Source organism: Malaclemys terrapin, chromosome 22 (genome assembly GCF_027887155.1).
Source record: "Malaclemys terrapin pileata isolate rMalTer1 chromosome 22, rMalTer1.hap1, whole genome shotgun sequence".
NCBI classification, from domain to species: Eukaryota; Metazoa; Chordata; order Testudines; family Emydidae; genus Malaclemys; species Malaclemys terrapin.
The window spans coordinates 1,158,096-1,177,655 of NC_071526.1; the positions used below are offsets into that span (position 1 = coordinate 1,158,096).

The window sequence follows — 19,560 nt, forward strand, 5'->3', positions numbered from 1 at the left end:
ATGTAGGGCCGCTTCCTGTGTTTCAATAAATATCTTTACCCAACTTATGCCCTTATCCAGGCTGCCAGATCCGATGCGACACTCTGTTCTGCAGTATTATCTTTAGTTCTGGACTTTGTTCTGAAGCTCCCTCTTCCTTCTGTCAGAATACTGCTTGGAAGTCCTCTGAGGTGGAGCACCCATAGGATGCTACTAGAAGAAGAAGAGGTTTCTTACCTTGTGCTCTATCTGTGGTTCTTTGAGATGTGTGTCCTTATGGGTGCTCCACTCCCATCTTCCTTCCCCTCCACTTTAGAGCGTTCCCTAAGGGATGTTGGGATAGAGAAGGAACTGAGGGTGGTTTACCCACGCACTCCTGTATAAAACCTCAGTGTCTGACAGAGGATGCTTAGGTTGCATATATGGGGCGAACAGATGCTGCTACCTGAAAATGTCTGATCAAGGCATGAGAGGCACATGCACGCCTGAAGTGGAGCACTCACAGGAAGAAAAGCAGTTACTGTACAAGGTGAATAACCTCTTCTTCAGGGGAAGTTCTATGGCCTGTGTTATACAGTAGGTCAGTCTAGATTTTCCCAAAGGGACCTTCTGGTTTTGTAATCTATAAATTAAAACAAAATTGAAACACTGCTTTAAAAGGACACAGTTCTGTGGAGGGCAGCACACAACAAATGAGCAGGAGGCTCCAAGTCACTCTGCCTCTTCTTGTTCTTCTCTCTTCTAGTGTTTAGGGGTTCAAACTTATCAGGTGTGTTAGCTTGAAAAAGCTGGGCTCCCAAGTGCAATTGTTCTCACTGCTCTGAACTTGGCCCAGGGAGGGAATGGCATCTGGGAGCATGGCTGTGGGGGTACAGTGAGGAACATATGCTGGAGATCCCACTTCTTCGCGTGCTTGCTCATGTTGATTCCATGGTAGGTGTGCGCGTGCCCACGTGCAGAGTCATCAGATTTTTTTGCCTTAGCAGTATCCGTAGGGCCAGCTCTGGCACCGTCTGGAGTCCCGCACTCATGTACCGGTATGTGAGGCGCCGCCGGCCTTATGCCTTGTCAGTTCCTTCTTACTGCTTGTGACGGTTGTCAGAGCACCTTTCCTCTTGTATCTGCAAGTGTGATAATGTTTTTTTCTTCATTACTCACTGTTCTCTTGTACATAGTTTATTTTAGTTAATAAGTAGTGTTAGAGTCGCAAAGAAATTAGACCTTTTGGGGAGAAAGGTTTACTCAACAGCCAGTATCCAGCTCCAGGTGTCAAACCATCAGGCCCTGTTGGGGAGATACAATTTTAATTTGTGGGACTCCCTCTATAAGTTCAAGGACTCCCTTCCACAGGACCTCAGTCTGCAGTATGCATCCATTCTGGAGAAGGGCAAGGCAGTGGCTAGAGGCTCTCTCCAGGTGGCATGGATTGCGGCTGACTCATCAGCCAGAGCTGTAGCCTCTGCTGTGGTCATGAAGCGCAGTTCGTGGCTGCAATCCTTGGAGCTCTCCAGGAGATGCAGTTGTCCGTTCAGGACCTCCCATTCAAAGGGAATGCTCTCTTCTCAGGGCAAACTGATGCTAGGCTGCACTGTCTGAAGGACTCTCGGGCTAAGTTACGTTCACTGGGCCTTTACACGCCACAAACCGTTAGGAATCAGTACCGGCTACCTCCACTGCCCAGATCTTCGGGGCCACTGCGACAAGGCACCAATAAGAGGAATGGGATAAAGGGTTTAAACACAGTTGTCGTGCTTCATCTTCCTCGCCTGCTCAGTCTGGTTCTGCATGACACCCAGGGGGACCACGGCAGGCATTTTGATGGTGCGCTTGAGAACAGTGCCCCACTCGAACTTCAGAATCACTCCCCCACACCCACCCCCAGTTTGTTTTTGAACAGGTTGTGTCCCTTCCTGGCTGCGTGGACCTGATTGACATCAGATTGTTAGGTGCTCAACACAATAGCATCGGGCTATACTGTGCACTTCTCCGCCATCCCTCCTCCACCCCCTTCCCCATCCCTCTTCAGGGACCCTTCTCATGAAGAACTACTTGTTCAGCAAGTGGAAACCCTCCTATGGCTAGGGGCAGTAGAGGAGGTCCCTCAAGACATGAGGGGGGAAAAGGTTCTGTTCCTGATGTTTCCTAATCCCGAAGGCCAAACTGGGCCTCAGACCCATTCTAGACCTGCATCGCCTCAACGAATATCTCAAGAAGTTGAAGTTTTGCATGGTCTCCCTGGCCTCCATCATCCTCTCCCTGGATCCAGGAGATTGGTATGCTGTCCTCAACTTAAAGGATGCTTATTTTTCATATCTCCATTTTCCATGAACACAGAAGGTTTCTCCCTTTTATGGTGGGCCAACACCATTTCCAGTTATAGTGCTGCCCTTTGGCCTCTCATCCACCCCATGGGTTTTCACAAAGTGCATGGTAACAGTGGCTGCTTACCTGAGATGTCAAGGAGTACAGATTTACCTGTATTTCGATGACTGGCTCGTCCAGGGAAGGTAACAGGCCTAGGTGCAAAGAAGCCTCGATCTGGTGCACTCCACCTGTCAGGATCTGGGCCTGCTTATAAACTAGCAGAAATCAACTCTGACAGAGTTAGCAGATAGAGTTCATAGGATCGATCCTCAACTCTACACAGGCCAGAGCCTTTCTGACAGAGGCCCATTCCCAGACCATGTCAAGCTTGATCTCCCACATGAAACCACCCTCTCATGACTGCCCACGTGTGCCTCAAGCTGTTGGGCAATATGGCAACTTATACGTATTGGTCCAGCATGTGCAGCTCCATCTCAGACCCCTATAGGCATGTCTGGTGTTGGTCTACCTTCCCAACATACACTAGCTCGGGTGATCATGGTACCGGTTGTCCCTGGATGGACCCCAGCTCGGTATTGGAAGGAGTTCCCTTCGGTGATTTTGGTCTCCGATGCTTCAGACCTGGTTTGGGGAGCTCGCCTCTGCACGCAAGGTCGCTGGTCGCAGGAGGATAGCTCTCTACACATAAACATCAGGGAGCTCAAGGCGATACTCTTGGCCTGTCATACATTCCTCCTCCACCTGATGGGCAAGGTGGTTCAAATCCTAAACAGACAATACCTCAGCAATGTTCTATATCAACAAGTAAGGCAGAGCTCGCTCATCAGCCCTTTGCCAAGAGGCTCTCTGGTTATGGGGCTTCTGTGTGCAGCATGCCATTCATCTGGTGGCCTTGCACCTCCCAGGGACCAGGAATATGCTAGCAGATTACCTCACCAGGACCTTCTCGTCACGCTGGCCACTTCCGGGTAAAGTGACCTCTCACAGTGAGATCTTCCAGAGGTCGGGGAATTCCCCAGGTGGACCTGTTCGTGTCTAGACAGAACAGGAAGTGCCACAACTTCTACTCAATTCGTGGGCTCAACAGAGGCTCCCTTTCCAATGCATTCTTACTCCCGTGGTCAGGGGCACTACCGTATGCCTTCCCACCAGTACTGCTGGTTCAGAATCCTTGTGAAGATCAAGTGGGACAAGACGAAGGTAATCCTGCCAGCCCTGGTTTGGGAAGCTGTTGGCGCACTCGGTAGTGGAACCTACAGAACTATCACTCTGGCCGGACTTATTCTCCCAGAACCAGGGCCGACTGCTGTACCTTAACCTCGCAATCCTGCACCTGACGGTATGGCTGCTGCATGGCTAAATGCAGAAGAGCAAGCATGCCCAGTACAAGTTTAGCAGGTCCTGATGGGTAGCAGAAAACCCTCCACCAAGGCGACCTACCTAGCCAAAAGTAAGAGTCTTGTGGCACCTTATAGACTAACAAATGTATTCGAGCATAAGCTTTCATGGGTGAATACCCACTTCATCAGGGACATCTGGGGGCGATCTGGATAGTAATCCCCTCTGTATCCCCTGTCGGCTGTCCTGACTGCTGCTGCTGATACACTACCTCCGAATGGCCTTATTCAAAAAAGCAAAGGGCAGACCAGCAAGAGACACTGTGAAGTTAATCATCATAATGCCTCCCCCGCCCCCCATGTAGGCAAGCCCTAAGAGAGGTTTTCGCCAAATCCTCAAGTTACTGTCCTTGCCCCAGTCTACTTACCTAGACAATGTACTCCTGATATGACCACAACTTCCCTTACTCCTCCTCATCCTCAGAGGAATGTAGTCCTCCCCCGTGCATGCCCCATCATCTCCATGGTTAGTGCACTGGAAGTCTGGAAGGGAGTCCAGGAATTAATCCCTTAGGAATGCCATAAAGTCTTCTAGTTTGCACAGGGAACAGCCTGGCTGATACCTGCCCATGTGCCCTCCTCTTCACTACCCCTATCAACCATTACCTTCTTGGAGTGGGAATCCATATTCAGGAAAAAGCCTGCATCCTCCACAATCTCAAGGGCCAGATCTCCTTCACTAGGGGGCAGATACAACCTTCCTAAACTTCTTGCTTGATTAAGCCCCAAATAATGGAAGGTGAAAATGATCACTCCCCTGAACAGAAACATGCAGGACCACCTCCCATTTTATATTCTTCTCTCGATGAGGCTCACTGCAACTTCAATGGACTTCCAAGACCTCATGAAGACAATACTGGAAATGCTGGATATCCCTATTATACAGGAGACCAGACTAAATGATCACAATAGTGCCTTCTTGCCTTGGAATCTATGAATCTATAAATCCCACTGGAGCTCATCCAGGAGAAGCAGCATAATCTTCTCAATATCCTCCAGACTGAGACTCCAGGGAAACTGGTGATATCCACAAATCAGAGGCTTCTCACGTGTGCCATGACAATCTGGCATGTGCCAGCTTCAATTCCCGCTACTTCCAAGAGCACTGAACCTCCCTATCAAGTGCCTTCAAGTATCAGTATCTTGCACCGGGCTCCATTGTGGTTCAAGCAAAATCCATAGATCAGGGTCTTCCAAAGTCCACCCTTTGCACAAAGAACCCAAAAAAGTTAGAACTTTTTGTCTTGAAGGTTTACTTGTTGATGAGCCTGTAAATGAGAGTACCCAGCTACCAATCTCTACTCTCAAAATGTGACTTTTTAATCTGAAAAAGGCTCTCCAACTTTGTGGACAAACTGCCAGAAGAATACCGGGAGATGAAATCCCTCATGTTCTAAGGTCAACTCATGACCAGAACATCACTTGAAGCTGCACTAACATCTAATGCAGCACTGAGAATGATGACCATTCCCTTTACTATGAGGAGGTCATCCTGGCTGCAGGCATCTGGGATTTTGAGGGAGTCTCAGGTGCCCATTGGGGACCTCCAGTTTTGAGAGCAATGAGCTATTCAACAGTAGTATGGAGGAAATGCTCTATACATTTAAAGATTCGCAAGTGACCTAGCACTGAAGCCACAGAGCCAAATACCTCACCAAATACTACTCTCAGCAAAGATATTCAAAGCCTCCCAAGGAAGAGAGAGATTTCTGGAACCAATCCTCTCCTGCTTCCCCAGCCACTTCACTGCCTGGGGTGTTAAACAGGCAACAAATTTGATGTCTGCACTGAAGGCCTGACTTGACCATTTCAACCACTTATCTTACTTATAAGATGCCTGGGCTAGGATGACTGGTTGGTTCTCAAGGTTATAAGCCAGGGATATCTCATCTGGTTTCAAGTGGTTCTAACCCCTTTTCTGGGACCCTTCTCATGAGGCACCATTGAAGCAGGAGTTACCTAGAAAAAATTCCTCTGGTCTTATTAGACTTTATTCACTAAGGCTCGGGCAGCCTCTGCTATCTGGATAACATTTTATATTCCTTAGAACATGCAGAAATGTATGTAGACCAGCAGTGTGGAGTTAAGTCCACAGACTTGCCACTTGTTGTTCCCTTGTGCAAGCTTCCAGATTGGAGGATAATTTTGATAGGGCTGTCCTGCAGTCACTCTTCAAGTAGCACGCCTCTTACCCATCTCCAAGCAATTAGGCAACTGTTTGTTAATCACCAAGAATGGACTCTATGGACAGTCACTTGGAGAGAATGCTTACCTATCTTACAGTAACTATAGTCTTGTCAGATGTGTTATCCATAAGGAGTCCATGGCTTGCTCTCCTTCCCCACTGATTTGGAGTTCTGCTACTGTAGGATTCTTTATTGGCAAAGGACCTGAGGTGGTTGTTGAAGTTGGCTTTGAGGAACGAGAGGGAAGCCAAGGGACAGGTGCAGCCACAAATGGATTGCTTTTAAAAAAGAATCCAGTATTGATGCACATGAGGAACACGTGCATCGAAAGTTGAAGCTGCAGACAACACATCTCAAACCGCAGTTATTGTAAGGTAAGTAACTATTCGTTCTATTTTACTAGGAATGTAAATAAGAATTCAAGAACTGTGATAGCAAGCATCACACATTTCCTTTTCGTAAGAGAAGTATTAACTACTAATTTACTCCAATCTTTAGTATATCCCTGTATCTTGATGAGTTTTGAAAACTCGTCAGTGGGAGACCAGATTTTTGAGTGTGCTCAAGTTGTCTAACTATTTTCCTTTCCTGCTCTTCTTCCTCCACAGTTATTTTATGGGGCCTTCCTTACTAGCTAATTATAATTCCATTATTTTTTTCTTAAAATGGATTTTAAATAAAAAGTCCAGTAATCTAACCATTTGTCTCCTCTACAGATCCACACTCCTCATCCCACCTGCTTGCTTGTCTTTGAATTTTCACGCAGTTTGTCTTACAACAGAGAACGGGTTTATATGTGTAACTGTAGATGGAAGTTAGACTGATACTATAGTGTACCTACACCGCTAAACCAGATGACTCTCTAGTTCCAAGCAACCTTCCTAATTTGAATGTTTCACAGACTATGATTAATGTGCTAGATATCCGGATCCTTAAGAGTGCCTACAAGAACGTATAAGCAAGACCATAGCTGGTATGGTAACTTGGGTAGTAATGTTGGGCGTTTATATTCAGTAAGGGGGGAGGGATAGCTCAGTGGTTTGATCATTGGCCTGCTAAACCCAGGGTTGTGAGTTCAGTCCTTGAGGGGGCCATTTAGGGATATGGGGCAAAAATCTGTCTGGGGATTGGTCCTGCTTTGAGCAGCGGGTTGGACTAGATGACCTCCTGAGGTCCCTTCCAACCCTGATATTCTATGATTCTACTGAACCAATGCCCCAGCATAGTTAGATGACATTTTATTGAGAAACATGCAAATGAGGCTTACAACCTATTGTGGCTATTAAAGATCCCATGGCACTTTCTGCAAGAGTTCACACTTTTAAATAAAAAGAATTTAACTACCAAATTCTCCCTACATTTTCAGTTAAGGAGCTCTTCCTCACATCTTGTTCTAAACTATTGTGTGGTGGTATGTACTGTTACCTAGTGGGTATTATGAACTCTCTGCCATAGCTTTTTAATCAGGTTGCAAACTACCGTGGGATGCTTTTGTATGGAAAGGCAATATATAGATAAGTGGCTTTGTATTCACTGAATTTTAAGAATAGCCTGAGATTTCCCCTCATTAAAAGCTGTACAGAGAATGCTTATGTTCAGTTTTGGATCCTCTTAACTCTTGAGCCCTCTCATTTCTAGGTGGTATTATGTTTTGACCGTGTCTTCTGGGATCCAAGTGTCAATTTGTTCGGTCATGTTGGCAGCACTACTGCCAGCAGAGGAGAACTTTTTCTATTCTGGAATCTCTACAAAGGTAAATGTATTGGGTGTTCAGTTTTATTGTGTCCTTTTCTTTTTCACAGTAACAGAACTAGAAAAAGCCATTTGATGATGATCATAATAAAGTTTATAGTGCTTTTCATCAGTAGATTTTAGAAGAAAGTATCAATACCTCCATTTTAAAGATGGACAAACTAAGGCAGAGAGAAGTAGTGACTTGCCAAAAGTCAAACAGGTCAGTGGCAGAGCTGGAAATAGAGTTCAGGTTCTTCTTTGAGTGCTGGTCCCTGTGTGTATTCATAATCTCAATGCGCCTGAGACCAGAAAATTCTAGCAAGTAGTGTCTGTAGGTCTATGCCAGCATCCCTGCTCTCCTTGTGGTCTGTGCCAAGGGCATAAGGGGTGAAACAGACTGATGCTTCTTCAGTTCCTCCTTACTGCTGAATTTGAGATAGTAGTTAGTAAGAATCCCCACCCTTCCTCAAGTACTGCAGAAGATTCATCAGGACAGAACATGAGTCATTTCACCCTGCTCAAATGGCCCAAGCAGTTCTAGTTCCCAAGCCTCCCACGTACATCCTGGCCGCTCATCAGCATTCATTCCCCAGTGCGGGACTTAGATTATGCCCAGGCTTTAAGAATTGCTTCTCCTGCCCCTACTCCTTTTCGGCCAGTGATGACCACTAGTGTGCCTCTGCTACCTCAGAGAAGCTCATATCTCTGCTAAGTGCAGTACTGGCTGCTCCTTTCCCAGCTGAACATATCAGGCACAAGAACTCCACCTTTGGAAGCACCTAATGGAACATGCCATGAGGCCCCAGTCAGATCCAGGCCAGGTCCTCTGAATATTGACCTGAGACAGAGGAGAGCACCTCCTAGCTTGATGTCTGACTCAGGAATGGGAATGACTAGAGCGAAGGACCCTTTGGCCAGGCCTTCTCACGAGTAAAAGACGCTCTCATAGGCATGAAAATAGATTCCCTCCTATATTTAAGAGAAGGGATCCTTAAGTAACTCCACCCAGGTAAGGTGAGTCCTTGCACCCAGGACACAAGGATTTAGGTCTTCCTAAGCCTCGTAGCTGTGATCAGAAGGCGCATAAGAGCACGGCTTCTTCAGTATTGCTTCCTGCATCATCATCGATTATGCTGCCAACTGAGCACAGGGAGCGAAAGATCATGAACCATCACTACCGAAGATGACCACATGGTCGGAGGCTCCTTCATGGGTGATAGTGTCGGCCATGTAAGGAACCACTGATTACCAAGAGTCCCTTTACACTGACTCTGGCAACATGAGGCAACAAGCTACAGCCTTCTAAGGTTTCAATATCCTACACCACTCCTGAGGATATCGCCATCTTCCTGGATCTGCAATCTCTCCTATTGTCAGGTACACCCTTCACCAGGTAGAAGTTCATCTCTGATTCCATCCACTAGTTGTGGCTTCCCAACATAGATACCGATTCTACTGCCAATGGAACTGGACTCTCATCATCAAGATTGTCAGATGTGTACCAGTGGAACAATCTCTCTCTCCTCCCCCTTCCCCCCCCACTGAGGTAGATCAGCCTAAACGAGCTCAGGAGTCTCCTCCTACCAGTTTCATCCATTCAAATGGAGACCCCCCCCTCCTCAGGACCAGTGGTACCCAAGTCTGTATCTTTAGTGATAAGATAAAATTTCACATGGTTACCTTGGCATCAATAATACCAGCACTAGAAAGACATGGTTCACAGTTCTCGATATGAAAGATGCATGCTTTCATGTTGATATTCACCCTTCCCACAGAAAGGTGTCTCTGCTTTGTCTCCCACCATCCTTGGGAATCTCTGTGAACGTGGAAAAGTCTTTTGGCTCAAACCTAGACTATAGATTTCATAAGAGCAACCTTAGACTCACTCAGGGCAAAGGCTTCTCTCTCTACGGACAGATTCTAAGCCAGAAGCAGGCTGATAAATCAGATTATGAACAACCCATGGACATCGGTCTAGATTTGCCTTTCTCTCTTGGTTCACATGACATCATGTACTTACATAATGCCATTCGCTAGACTCTACAGCCGCTGCCAACAGGGTTGGCTGCACACAGTATATGTCCCAAGCAAATATAGCATGAATACTTTAGTGACAATCCCCATCAAGGTAAGAGTGTCTCTGAGCTGGTGGAAAGCTCGTGCACAAGTGTGCATGGGCATTCATTTCCTGTCCCCCACACCCAACAGGGCAGTAATCACAGGTGCCTCTTTTGATGGAGCCAACTCACATGGATGGTCACACAGCAGATGGTCACACTTGGATGCCCTTGGAAACAAGGATGCACGTAAATCTCCTGGAATTCAGAGCAGTCTGACAAGCATGCCATTAATCTAATCTCATCAATCAGACAATATGATAACTGTAATCTACTTTAAAAACCAGGGAGGAGCGAGATCCATTCCCTTATGTATAGAAGCAGTCAGTTTATGGAACTGGTATATAGAGAAACCACTTCACCCTATCAGAACCATACCTCCCAGGAGCCCAGATTTTGCTGGCAGACAGACTCAGCTAGCACTTTGCCACTGACTATGAGTGGAAGTTATACAGCTCAGTGGTGAACAGCATTTTCTCTCAGTGGGGAACCCTTCCTCAGGACCTGTTCTCATTGCAGGCAAACAGGAAATGCAGCACATACTGTTCCAGGGGAGCTCGGGACCACTTTTTAGAGGTAACGCTCTCCTAGTCCCTTGGACAGACAGTTTGAACTATGCCTTTCCGCCTATCCTCCTGCTTTCTCGAGTACTGCAGAACATTCAACAGGACAGAGCATGAGCTATTCTTGTGCCCAAATGGCCCAGGCAGTTCTGGTTCCCAGGTCTCCTGCATATGTCAGGCAAGCCGTCCATCAGCATTCATCCCTTGATTCAAGAGAAAGGCGAGGGCAGACATCTCAGCCCAGAAGCTCTTCGCCTCATGCTTTGTATTTGGTTGGTTGTCAGTTCTTGTGGATTACCTCCTTACCCTCAAGATGACAGGTCTTTCCCTTAGCTCAATACAGGTTCAACTCTCAGTTCTTAAAGGGCTGAATTAGAACTTTCCCATCAGTAATAAGACAACCCCTCAGTTGGACCTTAAGTTAGTATTTAAACCCCTGGCTACCTGTTTGATGCTTCACCTGTCTATGAAGGTTGCTTTCCTTGTTGCCATCATCTCAGTCAGAGGGATAGGTGAACTGGGAGCCCTAATTGGAGACCCTCCTGTATTTCATAAAGACCAGGTCTCATTATGACTGCATCCAAAATTATCATCCACAGAAGAAGCTTTGGAATTCCACATAAACTAGACTATCCACTTACCTATAAAAAGCGACAGAGTCCTGTGGCACCTTATAGACTAACAGACTTATTGGAGCATAAGCTTTCGTGGGTGAATACTCAATTCGTCAGATGCAAGAGTATTCACCCACGAAAGCTTATGCTCCAATATGTCTGTTAGTCTATAAGGTGCCACAGGACTCTTAGTCTGGATTTGTAAAAAGCGACAAACACGGCTGCCCCTCTGATACTTTACACTACTTACCTATGTTCTTTCTAAAGCCCCATATGTCCAGCATTGAGAAAAGACTGCTCCCTCAATGTGAGATGAACTTTGGCATTTTACCGATGGAGAATGAGACAGACCAGAAAGTCACCTAGGCTGTTTCTTGCCAAAGCAGAATGAGGACAAGCTATTTCCTACCAGAGGGTCTCCAAGTGGATCTCTGGCTGTAACTTATTGTATCAGTTAGTACACCTTCCTACACCACATAGGGAGTTAACTCACTCCACAAGAACTTAGGCAGCCTCAGTAGCAGCATTTCAAGAAGTATCTCTGCTTGATGTTTTCAAGGCAGCAATATGGTTCCATCCATGCAGGAGACATCACATTTTGGCCAAGCCTCCTCTGCTGACTCCTCCTTTGGGACAGCAGTTCTACAAGCGGCCATACCACCTATATACATGCACCCTCCTCTGAGTACTGCTTGTCAGTCACCCACAGTGGAATACACGGAGGGACCAGCACTTGAAAAGGAGGAAAGGAAAGTTACTTACCCTTTGTAACGGGAGTTCTTGGTCCCTGTCTGTATTCCACTACCTGCCATCCTTCCCTTTTGCTTCAGATCTTCTCTGATTCACAGTAAGAGGAAGAACTGGAGAGTTATTGGTCTTCATTCCCCATTATGCCCTCAGCACTTACTGAAGCAAGCAGGGGCACAGATGCAGACTAACAGACACTACTTGCTAGGATTCTCTAGTCTCAAATGCATGGAGTACACATGTATCCACAGTGGAATACAGGTAGGGAACACACATCTCAAAGAACTCCTGTTACAAAAGGGTAAGTAACTTCCCTTTACCAAGCAATCCAGATCACTCTGTATGACAGCCCGGTCTTCTTCATTGTTTGCCAGTCTGTGTCATCAATTATTTCGTCTTTAATTCCAGATTATTCATAAAAATGTTGTACCAGTCCCTGTGGAGCCCCACTAGACACAGCCCATGATTCCCCATTTTAAAAAAGCGATGGTGTCCTTAATGAGGGCCACCTCCATCTCTTTTACCAACTTAATCCTTCCTAAGCAGGTTATAAACAGTGATTTTTAACATTCCAGTCATTCGGATTGTCCCAGCTAAGAAACTAACAAAATGTCCATTTTAATTATAATGTAATCTTATCTCACTTGTTTCAAAGTGAAGTATTTGCACTGTGGTGGTTTACCTGGCTCTTGGTGACTTAAGGCCATTTTGTAATTTTGTTGGGTTTGGTTTGTCTGGAAAATTTACATTCTGTTACACATTTTTCTAAGTTTAAGTTAAAGTACTTTACTCATAATTTAAAAAAAATCTACCAGCACCTTGATGCATTGTTCTTCCTCCTCCTCCTTAGCTCCAATTCTCTTGGCCTTAGTAGCAGGAGAAGCAGCTGGGATCATGGAAAACATCAGTGATGATGTCATTGTTGGGCGCTGCCTTGCAATTCTCAAAGGCATCTTTGGCAGCAGTGCTGTCCCCCAGGTACTACTCACACTGTTTTGTATATCAGTCTGTTAGTCTATAAGGTGCCACAGGACTCTTTGCTGCTAGAAAACATAAGAATCCTAGATAATTGATTGTATTATCTACCTGTCTGTGCTAGGTATTTATGCCACTCTTTGCAACAGTGTTTGAATGCCTCCATGGTATATGAGAGTGCCAGCTGTTCTTTTCTAGGACTTTTTTCAGAGTAGCAGCCGTGTTAGTCTGTATCCGCAAAAAGTATGCATCCGAAGAAGTGGGCTGTAGTCCACGAAAGCTTATGCTCTAATAAATTTGTTAGTCTCTAAGGTGCCACAAGTACTCCTGTTCTTCTTTTTTCTAGGACTTGTTTATGGAGTGACTTTATCAAAACCATAACCATTTTTCAAAATGTCAGAGACCTTGTAGGACTTTAGATGGGTTTTGAATTGTTCGTTCTCTAGGCCACACTTAATCTGACAAGTCTTAAAAAATTGTGTAAACTAAAATGGTCAGATGTACATAAATTAATTCAGGAATTCTATTTTTAGATTAGGATCAGGGCAAGGATAGCAATTTCTGTGAAAGAATGACAAATAGTTAGGATCCTCTTTGCTAAATGTATTAACTGACCTAGCACAATGTTTACATCTTTGATACATTTATCACAATATCAGATTCTTTTTCGAGTGCTTGCTCATGTCCATTTCACATTAGGGGTGTGTGTGCTCGCCACATGCACCGGTGCCGGAAGTTTTTCCCTCAGCAGTATCTGTAGCAGAGCGGCTCTGGCACCCTCTGGAGTGGAACCCGCATGGCGTATAAGGGACACTACTGGCTCCCCCTATCCTCAGTTCCTTCTTGCTGCCAATGATGTTTCACGGAACGTTCGCTGCTCTTACTAGTGTTGCTTAGACTTCATTCATACAAACTAGAGTTCTTGTAAAGTTAGTGTACATAGTTAGTAATTGAGTTAGTTAGCCCTTAGCAATAGTTAGTTTTATTAGTCCTGTCAGGGACTTAGCTGTGGGATGGGGCATGCCCCGGACCCCAGGCTTTAAGCCCTGCAATTGCTGCAAACGGCCCATGCCCATGAGCGATCTGCATAGTAGCTGTCTTGGGTGCCTCGGTGAAGAGCACATAAGTGATGTGTCGAATCTGCAAGTCCTTTAAACCTAGGACTAAGAGAGAGCGTGAAAACAGACTTAGTGTTCCTGATGGAGTCGGCGCTTACTCCGGCCCCAGAGCAAAGGCCCAACTTGGCACCCAGCACCGCAGCATCGGTGTGTAGTGCCCCACTGGCACTGATCAACGGCCCTGGCCAGGAAGTCGAAGAAGGGCAGTAGGGGACGGTCTCCTACTCCCTGCAAGGGGAAGGACAGGGCTGAGGGCGAGCTAAGACCCACACTGGGCGGCTCATCTCCCCTGTTGGGAAGTCGGGCCTCAGCTCATGTCGAGCCTGGAAGCCCGGACACAGAGGCGGGCCTTCATCAGCTTCAGGTGCCGTCAACGCCTGAAGCGCTCAAGGCTGTGCAGGAGATCCTGATACTCCTAGTGCTGCCCACACCAGCCCTGGCAGTGGCCAGATCTTGGGGTAAGGCCGCCTTGGGACCTTTCCATCTGCCCTTGCCCCAACGGTACCGCTCCCGATCGCAGGGGACATCCCACCACCAGTCACCCACTCAAAGCCATCATGCCTCCAAGTTAAGGAGGCAGACACATCGGAGCCCTCTACAATCACCAGACCTTGGGCACCAGCAGCGGGATTCGAGGCAGACCTCGCCAGTTACCTGGTGCTTCCCGGCAGGAACGTCAGGACCATCCCTGAACATCATCAGAACACCATTACAGATCCCGGGAGTGATCAGGTGATCTGCAGGTCCCGTTCCTCGTTCAGTACCAGTCTCAAAGTGCGAGACATGGATTGGCAGTCTCCTGTCGCAGATTTGCCGAGCGCCACCGGTCACTGAGGTCCCCATGGAAGTGCACATCCCGCTCGGACCAGTCCTCCTCTAGACATAATCGCGATTATCACTAGACATGAGGTCGCCGCTCCAGTGGATCCAGGTCACCAGCTAGCAATCGCTCCCGATATGGCTCCAGTACAGAGCAAAGCTCCATATCAGCAGGGCAGCCTCCCAGACCCTCGGTGCCACCTGCATCATCGGTACTGAAACCTGCCTGGTGGCCGGGCCCATGGTACCCCTGGAACCTGTGGGGGTTCACCCAGCCCTCCCAGCCTGCCCACTCTGTGTCGGGAGCCTTGGACAGGCCTGTGGCCTCAACAACCCAACTGCCTACGGTGCTTGAGGCCCCAGGGGATAAAACCCTGCAAGTCCATGTAGACCAAGAGGAACAGCTTGCTGGACCACCAAATGGTGTCGTGGAACCCACGGTACTGGCCGCCTCCTCCTCATCTCCAAATGAGGCCATCACAGAGCACCCTCACCCGGTTCCTCAGGATGATGCTAAAGTGCACCAGGAGCTGTTGAAGAGGGTTGTGTCCAACCTTGGCCTGCAAGCAGAGGAGTTGGAAGAGCAAATGGACTCCCTGTTCTACATCCTCTCCTCCACAGCCTCTGCTAGGGTCGCCCTTCCCCTTCATGAAGGGGTATTGAAGATATCCAGCATCTTGTGGCAAACCCCCTCCTCTCTGCCCCCCCCCCCATTTCCAAACGGGCAGAGCGTAAATACTTTGTCCCGACTGAGGGGCATGATACCTTTACTCCCATCCTGCCCCAAATTCCCCGGTGGTTGAGGCAGTTAACCACAGGGAAAGCCAGGGGCAACCTAGAGCTACCCCCAAAAATAAAGACTCCAGGAGACTGGACTTTATTCCTCATCGAGTTTACAGTTGAGGGTGGCCAACCACCAGATCCTCCTTGGCTGCTACAACTTTAACATGTGGCAGACCTTAGCCAAGTTTGAGAATGCCCTCCCAGAAGGTTCCGGTAAAGAATACCGGGCGATCCTCGACAAAGGCACAGCCGCTGCCAGGGCAGCCCTTCAAGCGGCATCTGACATGGCAGACTCTGCTGCCCACACCATGGTGTCTGTCATCTCCATGCGGTAAGCGTCCTGGCTGCTCTTCTCCGGGTTGTCCTCCAAGACTCAACAGTCGATTCAGGACCTCCTCTTTGATGGCCAGGCCCTGGATGGACAACTAATTACATGGGCTGAAGGACTCCCGAACCATCCTAAAAACCCTGGGGCTCTACGTTCCGGGTCCGGCATGTAAAACCGCAACTTCCCCAGAGGGAAGGGAGCCAGCCCCGGCAGGACCCGCCACACCAGGGCTACAGACTGTACACGAGCCACCCGCTCCCACCCTCTTCCCAGTTGGGGTCGACCTGCTCCAAGCAAGGAGCTAAAAAGTTGCTTTGAGGGATGCCCGAGGACGACCTACCGGTCTATTTCCTGGTTCCAGTTTTTTTGCAACCACCTTTCCTTTTTCCTCCCGGCGTGGTCAGCAATAACTTTGGATCTCTGGGCCCTCAGTAGGGTGGCGCACGGCTACACCCTCCCAGTTTATTTCCACACATGCCCACGCACATCCTCCCCATCTTTTTCACAAGAGTCTTCTCAAGCAGGAGGTTATGGGGCTCTTCTGATCCCAAAGGCCAAGGGTGGTCTGTGTCCTTTCCTGGACCTGTGAGACCTGAACAGATACCTAAGGAAGCTAAAGTTTTGCATGGTCTCCCTGGCCTCCATTATGCCCTCGCTGGATCCAGGAGACTGGTATGCCGCCCTCGACCTGAAAGACACACGGTTTCACGTAGCGATCTTCCCAGGACACGCACGCTTTCTCCGTTTTACGGTTGGTTCGGCCCACTACCAGTTTGTGGTCCTTCCATTTGGCCTGACTACAGCATCAAGGGTGTTTACCAGGTGCATGGCGGTAGTTGCAGCCTACCTCAGGCATTGGGATATCCAAGTTTACCTGTACCTCGACTGGCGCCACTAAGGCAGCTACAAGGCTCAGGTCTAACACGACATCACTATGCTTACAAGCCACGTGCCGCTCCTTGGGACTACTGGTCAACCACAAAAAGTCCACGTTAGTTCCTGCTCAAAGGATAGAATTCATTGGGGCCATGATTGACTTGACCCTGGCGAGAGCGCTCCTGCCGTTAGACAGGTTTCAGGCCCTGATGGACCTTATCATGAAAGTGTCCACATTTCCCCTGACAACGGCCAGGGTGTGTCTGCACCTGCTAGGCCGCATGGCAGCTTGCACATACGTGGTCCGCCATGCCAGGCTCTGCATGCGGCCCCTGCAGCAATGGCTGGCGTCAACCTATTCCCAATCCAGGGACCACCTGGAAAAGATTGTAACCATTCCTCCAGCGGTTCTCACCTTGCTGCAGTAGTGGACTGATCACAAGAAGGTCCTGGAAGTAGTCCTGTTTGAAGTCCCACTTCATCTGTTGAGCTAATGTTGGACGCTTCGAGGTGTGCCCCCCAAATGAGGTCCGGACATCTCCAGACCCAGAGGACGTGGACTCCAGAGGAGACAATGTTACACATAAATGTCAAGAAGCTCAGAGCGTTCCGGCTAGCCTGTTGGGGCTTCCTGTTGCACCTGTCGGGAAAAGTGGTGAGAGTCCTTATGGACAATATGGCCTTCATGATCTACATCAACAGGCAAGGAGGAGCGTGCCTGTCAGCTCTCTGCCAAGAGGCTCTCCATCTCTGGGACTTCTGCATTGGCCACGGCATCCATCTGGAAGCTGGTCACCTCCTAAGCATCAGGAATGCCCTAGCAAATCACCTCAGCAGGGACTTCTCTCACCATGAGTGATCGCTCCACCCGTGGCCTGCACAATCTTCCAGAGGTGGGGAACTCTCCAAGTAGATCTGTTTGTTAGCAGGTGAAACAGAAAGTGACATCGGTATTGTTCCCGGCAGGGCCTGAGCAAGGGCTCCCTCTCTGATGCCTTCCTCCTGTCGTGAGCCGAGGGTCTGATGTACACGTTCCCTCCGATTCCTTTGGTCAGCTGGGTCTTAGTAAAGGATGAAGAGAGACAAGGCACAGGTTATCATGATCACCCCTGCATGGCCTCGCCAGCACTGGTTTGGCACGCTCATGAACATGGCAGTGGTCCCTTCTCTGGCCCCTTCCCTACCATCGGGATCTGCTGTTACAGGATCACGGTCGGCTCCTACACCCCAACCTCGAGTCTCTACACCTCTTGGTGTGGACGCTCCGTGGTTGAACCCAGAGGAACATACCTGCTTGGAGGAGATCCAGTAGGTCCTCCTCCGAAGTAGGAAGCCATCCATAAGATTAACTTACTTGGCCAAGTGGGCGAGGTTTTCCCGCTGGGTGTTGGAGCATGGCATTTCTTCCTCGCGTTCCTCAGTGCAGTCCATCTTGGACTACTTACCGCATCTCAGGACCCAGGGTCTGGTGCATTTTCCATTAGAGTGCACCTTGCAGCCATCTCTGTGTTCCACCAGCTGATCCAAGTTCAGATAGTCTTTTCTCATGACATGACTGTCAGGTTCCTGAGGGGCCTCGAGAGGATTTACCCACAGGTATGGGCCCCTCTCCTGCAGTGGGACCTTTAACCTGGTCCTCTCAAGGCTCACCGGCCTGCCTTTTGAGCCGCTGGGCTCCTGCTCCCTTTCCTACTTATCCTGGAAGGTCGCTTTCCTGGTGGTGGTGACATCAGCGAGATGAGTCTCAGAGATTAAGGCCTTGACTTTGGAACCACCTTATACAGTAAAAAGAACAGGAGTACTTGTGGCATTTATATCCGAAGAAGTGGGCTGTAGTCCACGAAAGCTTATGCTCTAATAAATTTGTTAGTCTCTAAGGTGCCACAAGTACTCCTGTTCTTTTTGCGGATACAGACTAACACGGCTGGTACTCTGAAACCTTATACAGTGTTTTATAAAGACACAGTCCAGCTGCGGCCTCACCCAGCCTTCCTACCGAAGGTGGTATCTTCCTTCCATGTGAGCCAGGACATGTTTCTGCCTGTGTTCTGTCCCAAGCCGCACAAGACTGCTGAGGAGAAGCATCTGCATCCGCTGGACGTCCGGAGGGCCTTGTCCTTTTACCTGGAGCGTGCCAAGCCTTTCCGTAAATGGACCGATCTCTTCATCGCTATAGGGGATAGGATGAAGGGCCTTCCAGTTTCTTCGCAGAGGATTTCCAACTGGATCACCTCTTGCCTAAAGACCTGTTACGAGCTAGCAAAGGTCCCACCGCTGCTGATTGTCAGGGCCCATTCGACTAGAGCACAGGCATCTTCGGCGGCCTTCCTGGTGCACATCCCGATCCAGGACATCTGTAAAGCCACGATGTGGTCCTCGGTCCACACATTCACGTCTCATTATACCATCAGTCAGCAGGACAGAGACTACACTGGGTTCAGCAGAGTTGTATTACAATCTGCGCAGCTGTGCACTCCTACCCACCTCCATGGGAACTGCTGGGAGTCACCTAACGTGGAATGGACATGAGCAAGCACTCAAAGAAGAAAAGACAGTTACCTTTTCTGTAACTGGTGTCCTTCGAGATGTGTTGCTCATGTCCATTCCGCGACCTGCCCTCCTTCCCCACTTTCAGTGTGTCTGGCAAAAAGGAATTGAGGGTGGGGGAAGCCAGTGGCGCCCCTTACATCGCGCCATGCGGGTGCCACTTCAGAGGGCACCAGAGCTGCTCCCCTACAGATACTGCTGAGGGAAAAACTTCCAGCACCAGTGCATGTGGCGAGCACACGCACCTAAGCAACACATGAGCAACACATCTCAAAGAACACCAGTAACAGTCTTTTCTGTAATGTCCCTCTAATTTAAAAATGGGCCATAATGTGGCATCCCAGGTCTAGAACTGGCAAAAGCAGTTTGGTCAGGCAGGATATTCCTAAAGATCCTTTATGAGTCTCAGAAGGGGCTCTTTGTTCACAATTGTAGGAAGTGCTACCATTTTG

At 48.4% G+C, this 19,560-nt stretch overlaps 1 protein-coding gene across 3 annotated transcripts in view; it reads left to right on the forward strand.

Moving 5' to 3' along the window:
* The window catches only part of KDM1A (lysine demethylase 1A), a 157,835-nt gene that overhangs the window by 129,708 nt on the left and 8,567 nt on the right, over nt 1-19,560 (forward strand). For all 3 annotated transcript variants that reach the window (XM_054011584.1, XM_054011586.1, XM_054011585.1), the window contains 2 exons: nt 7,526-7,640; nt 12,513-12,640. In XM_054011584.1, coding sequence (XP_053867559.1) covers nt 7,526-7,640; nt 12,513-12,640 — 243 coding nt within the window. The remainder of the gene's footprint in view (nt 1-7,525; nt 7,641-12,512; nt 12,641-19,560) is intronic.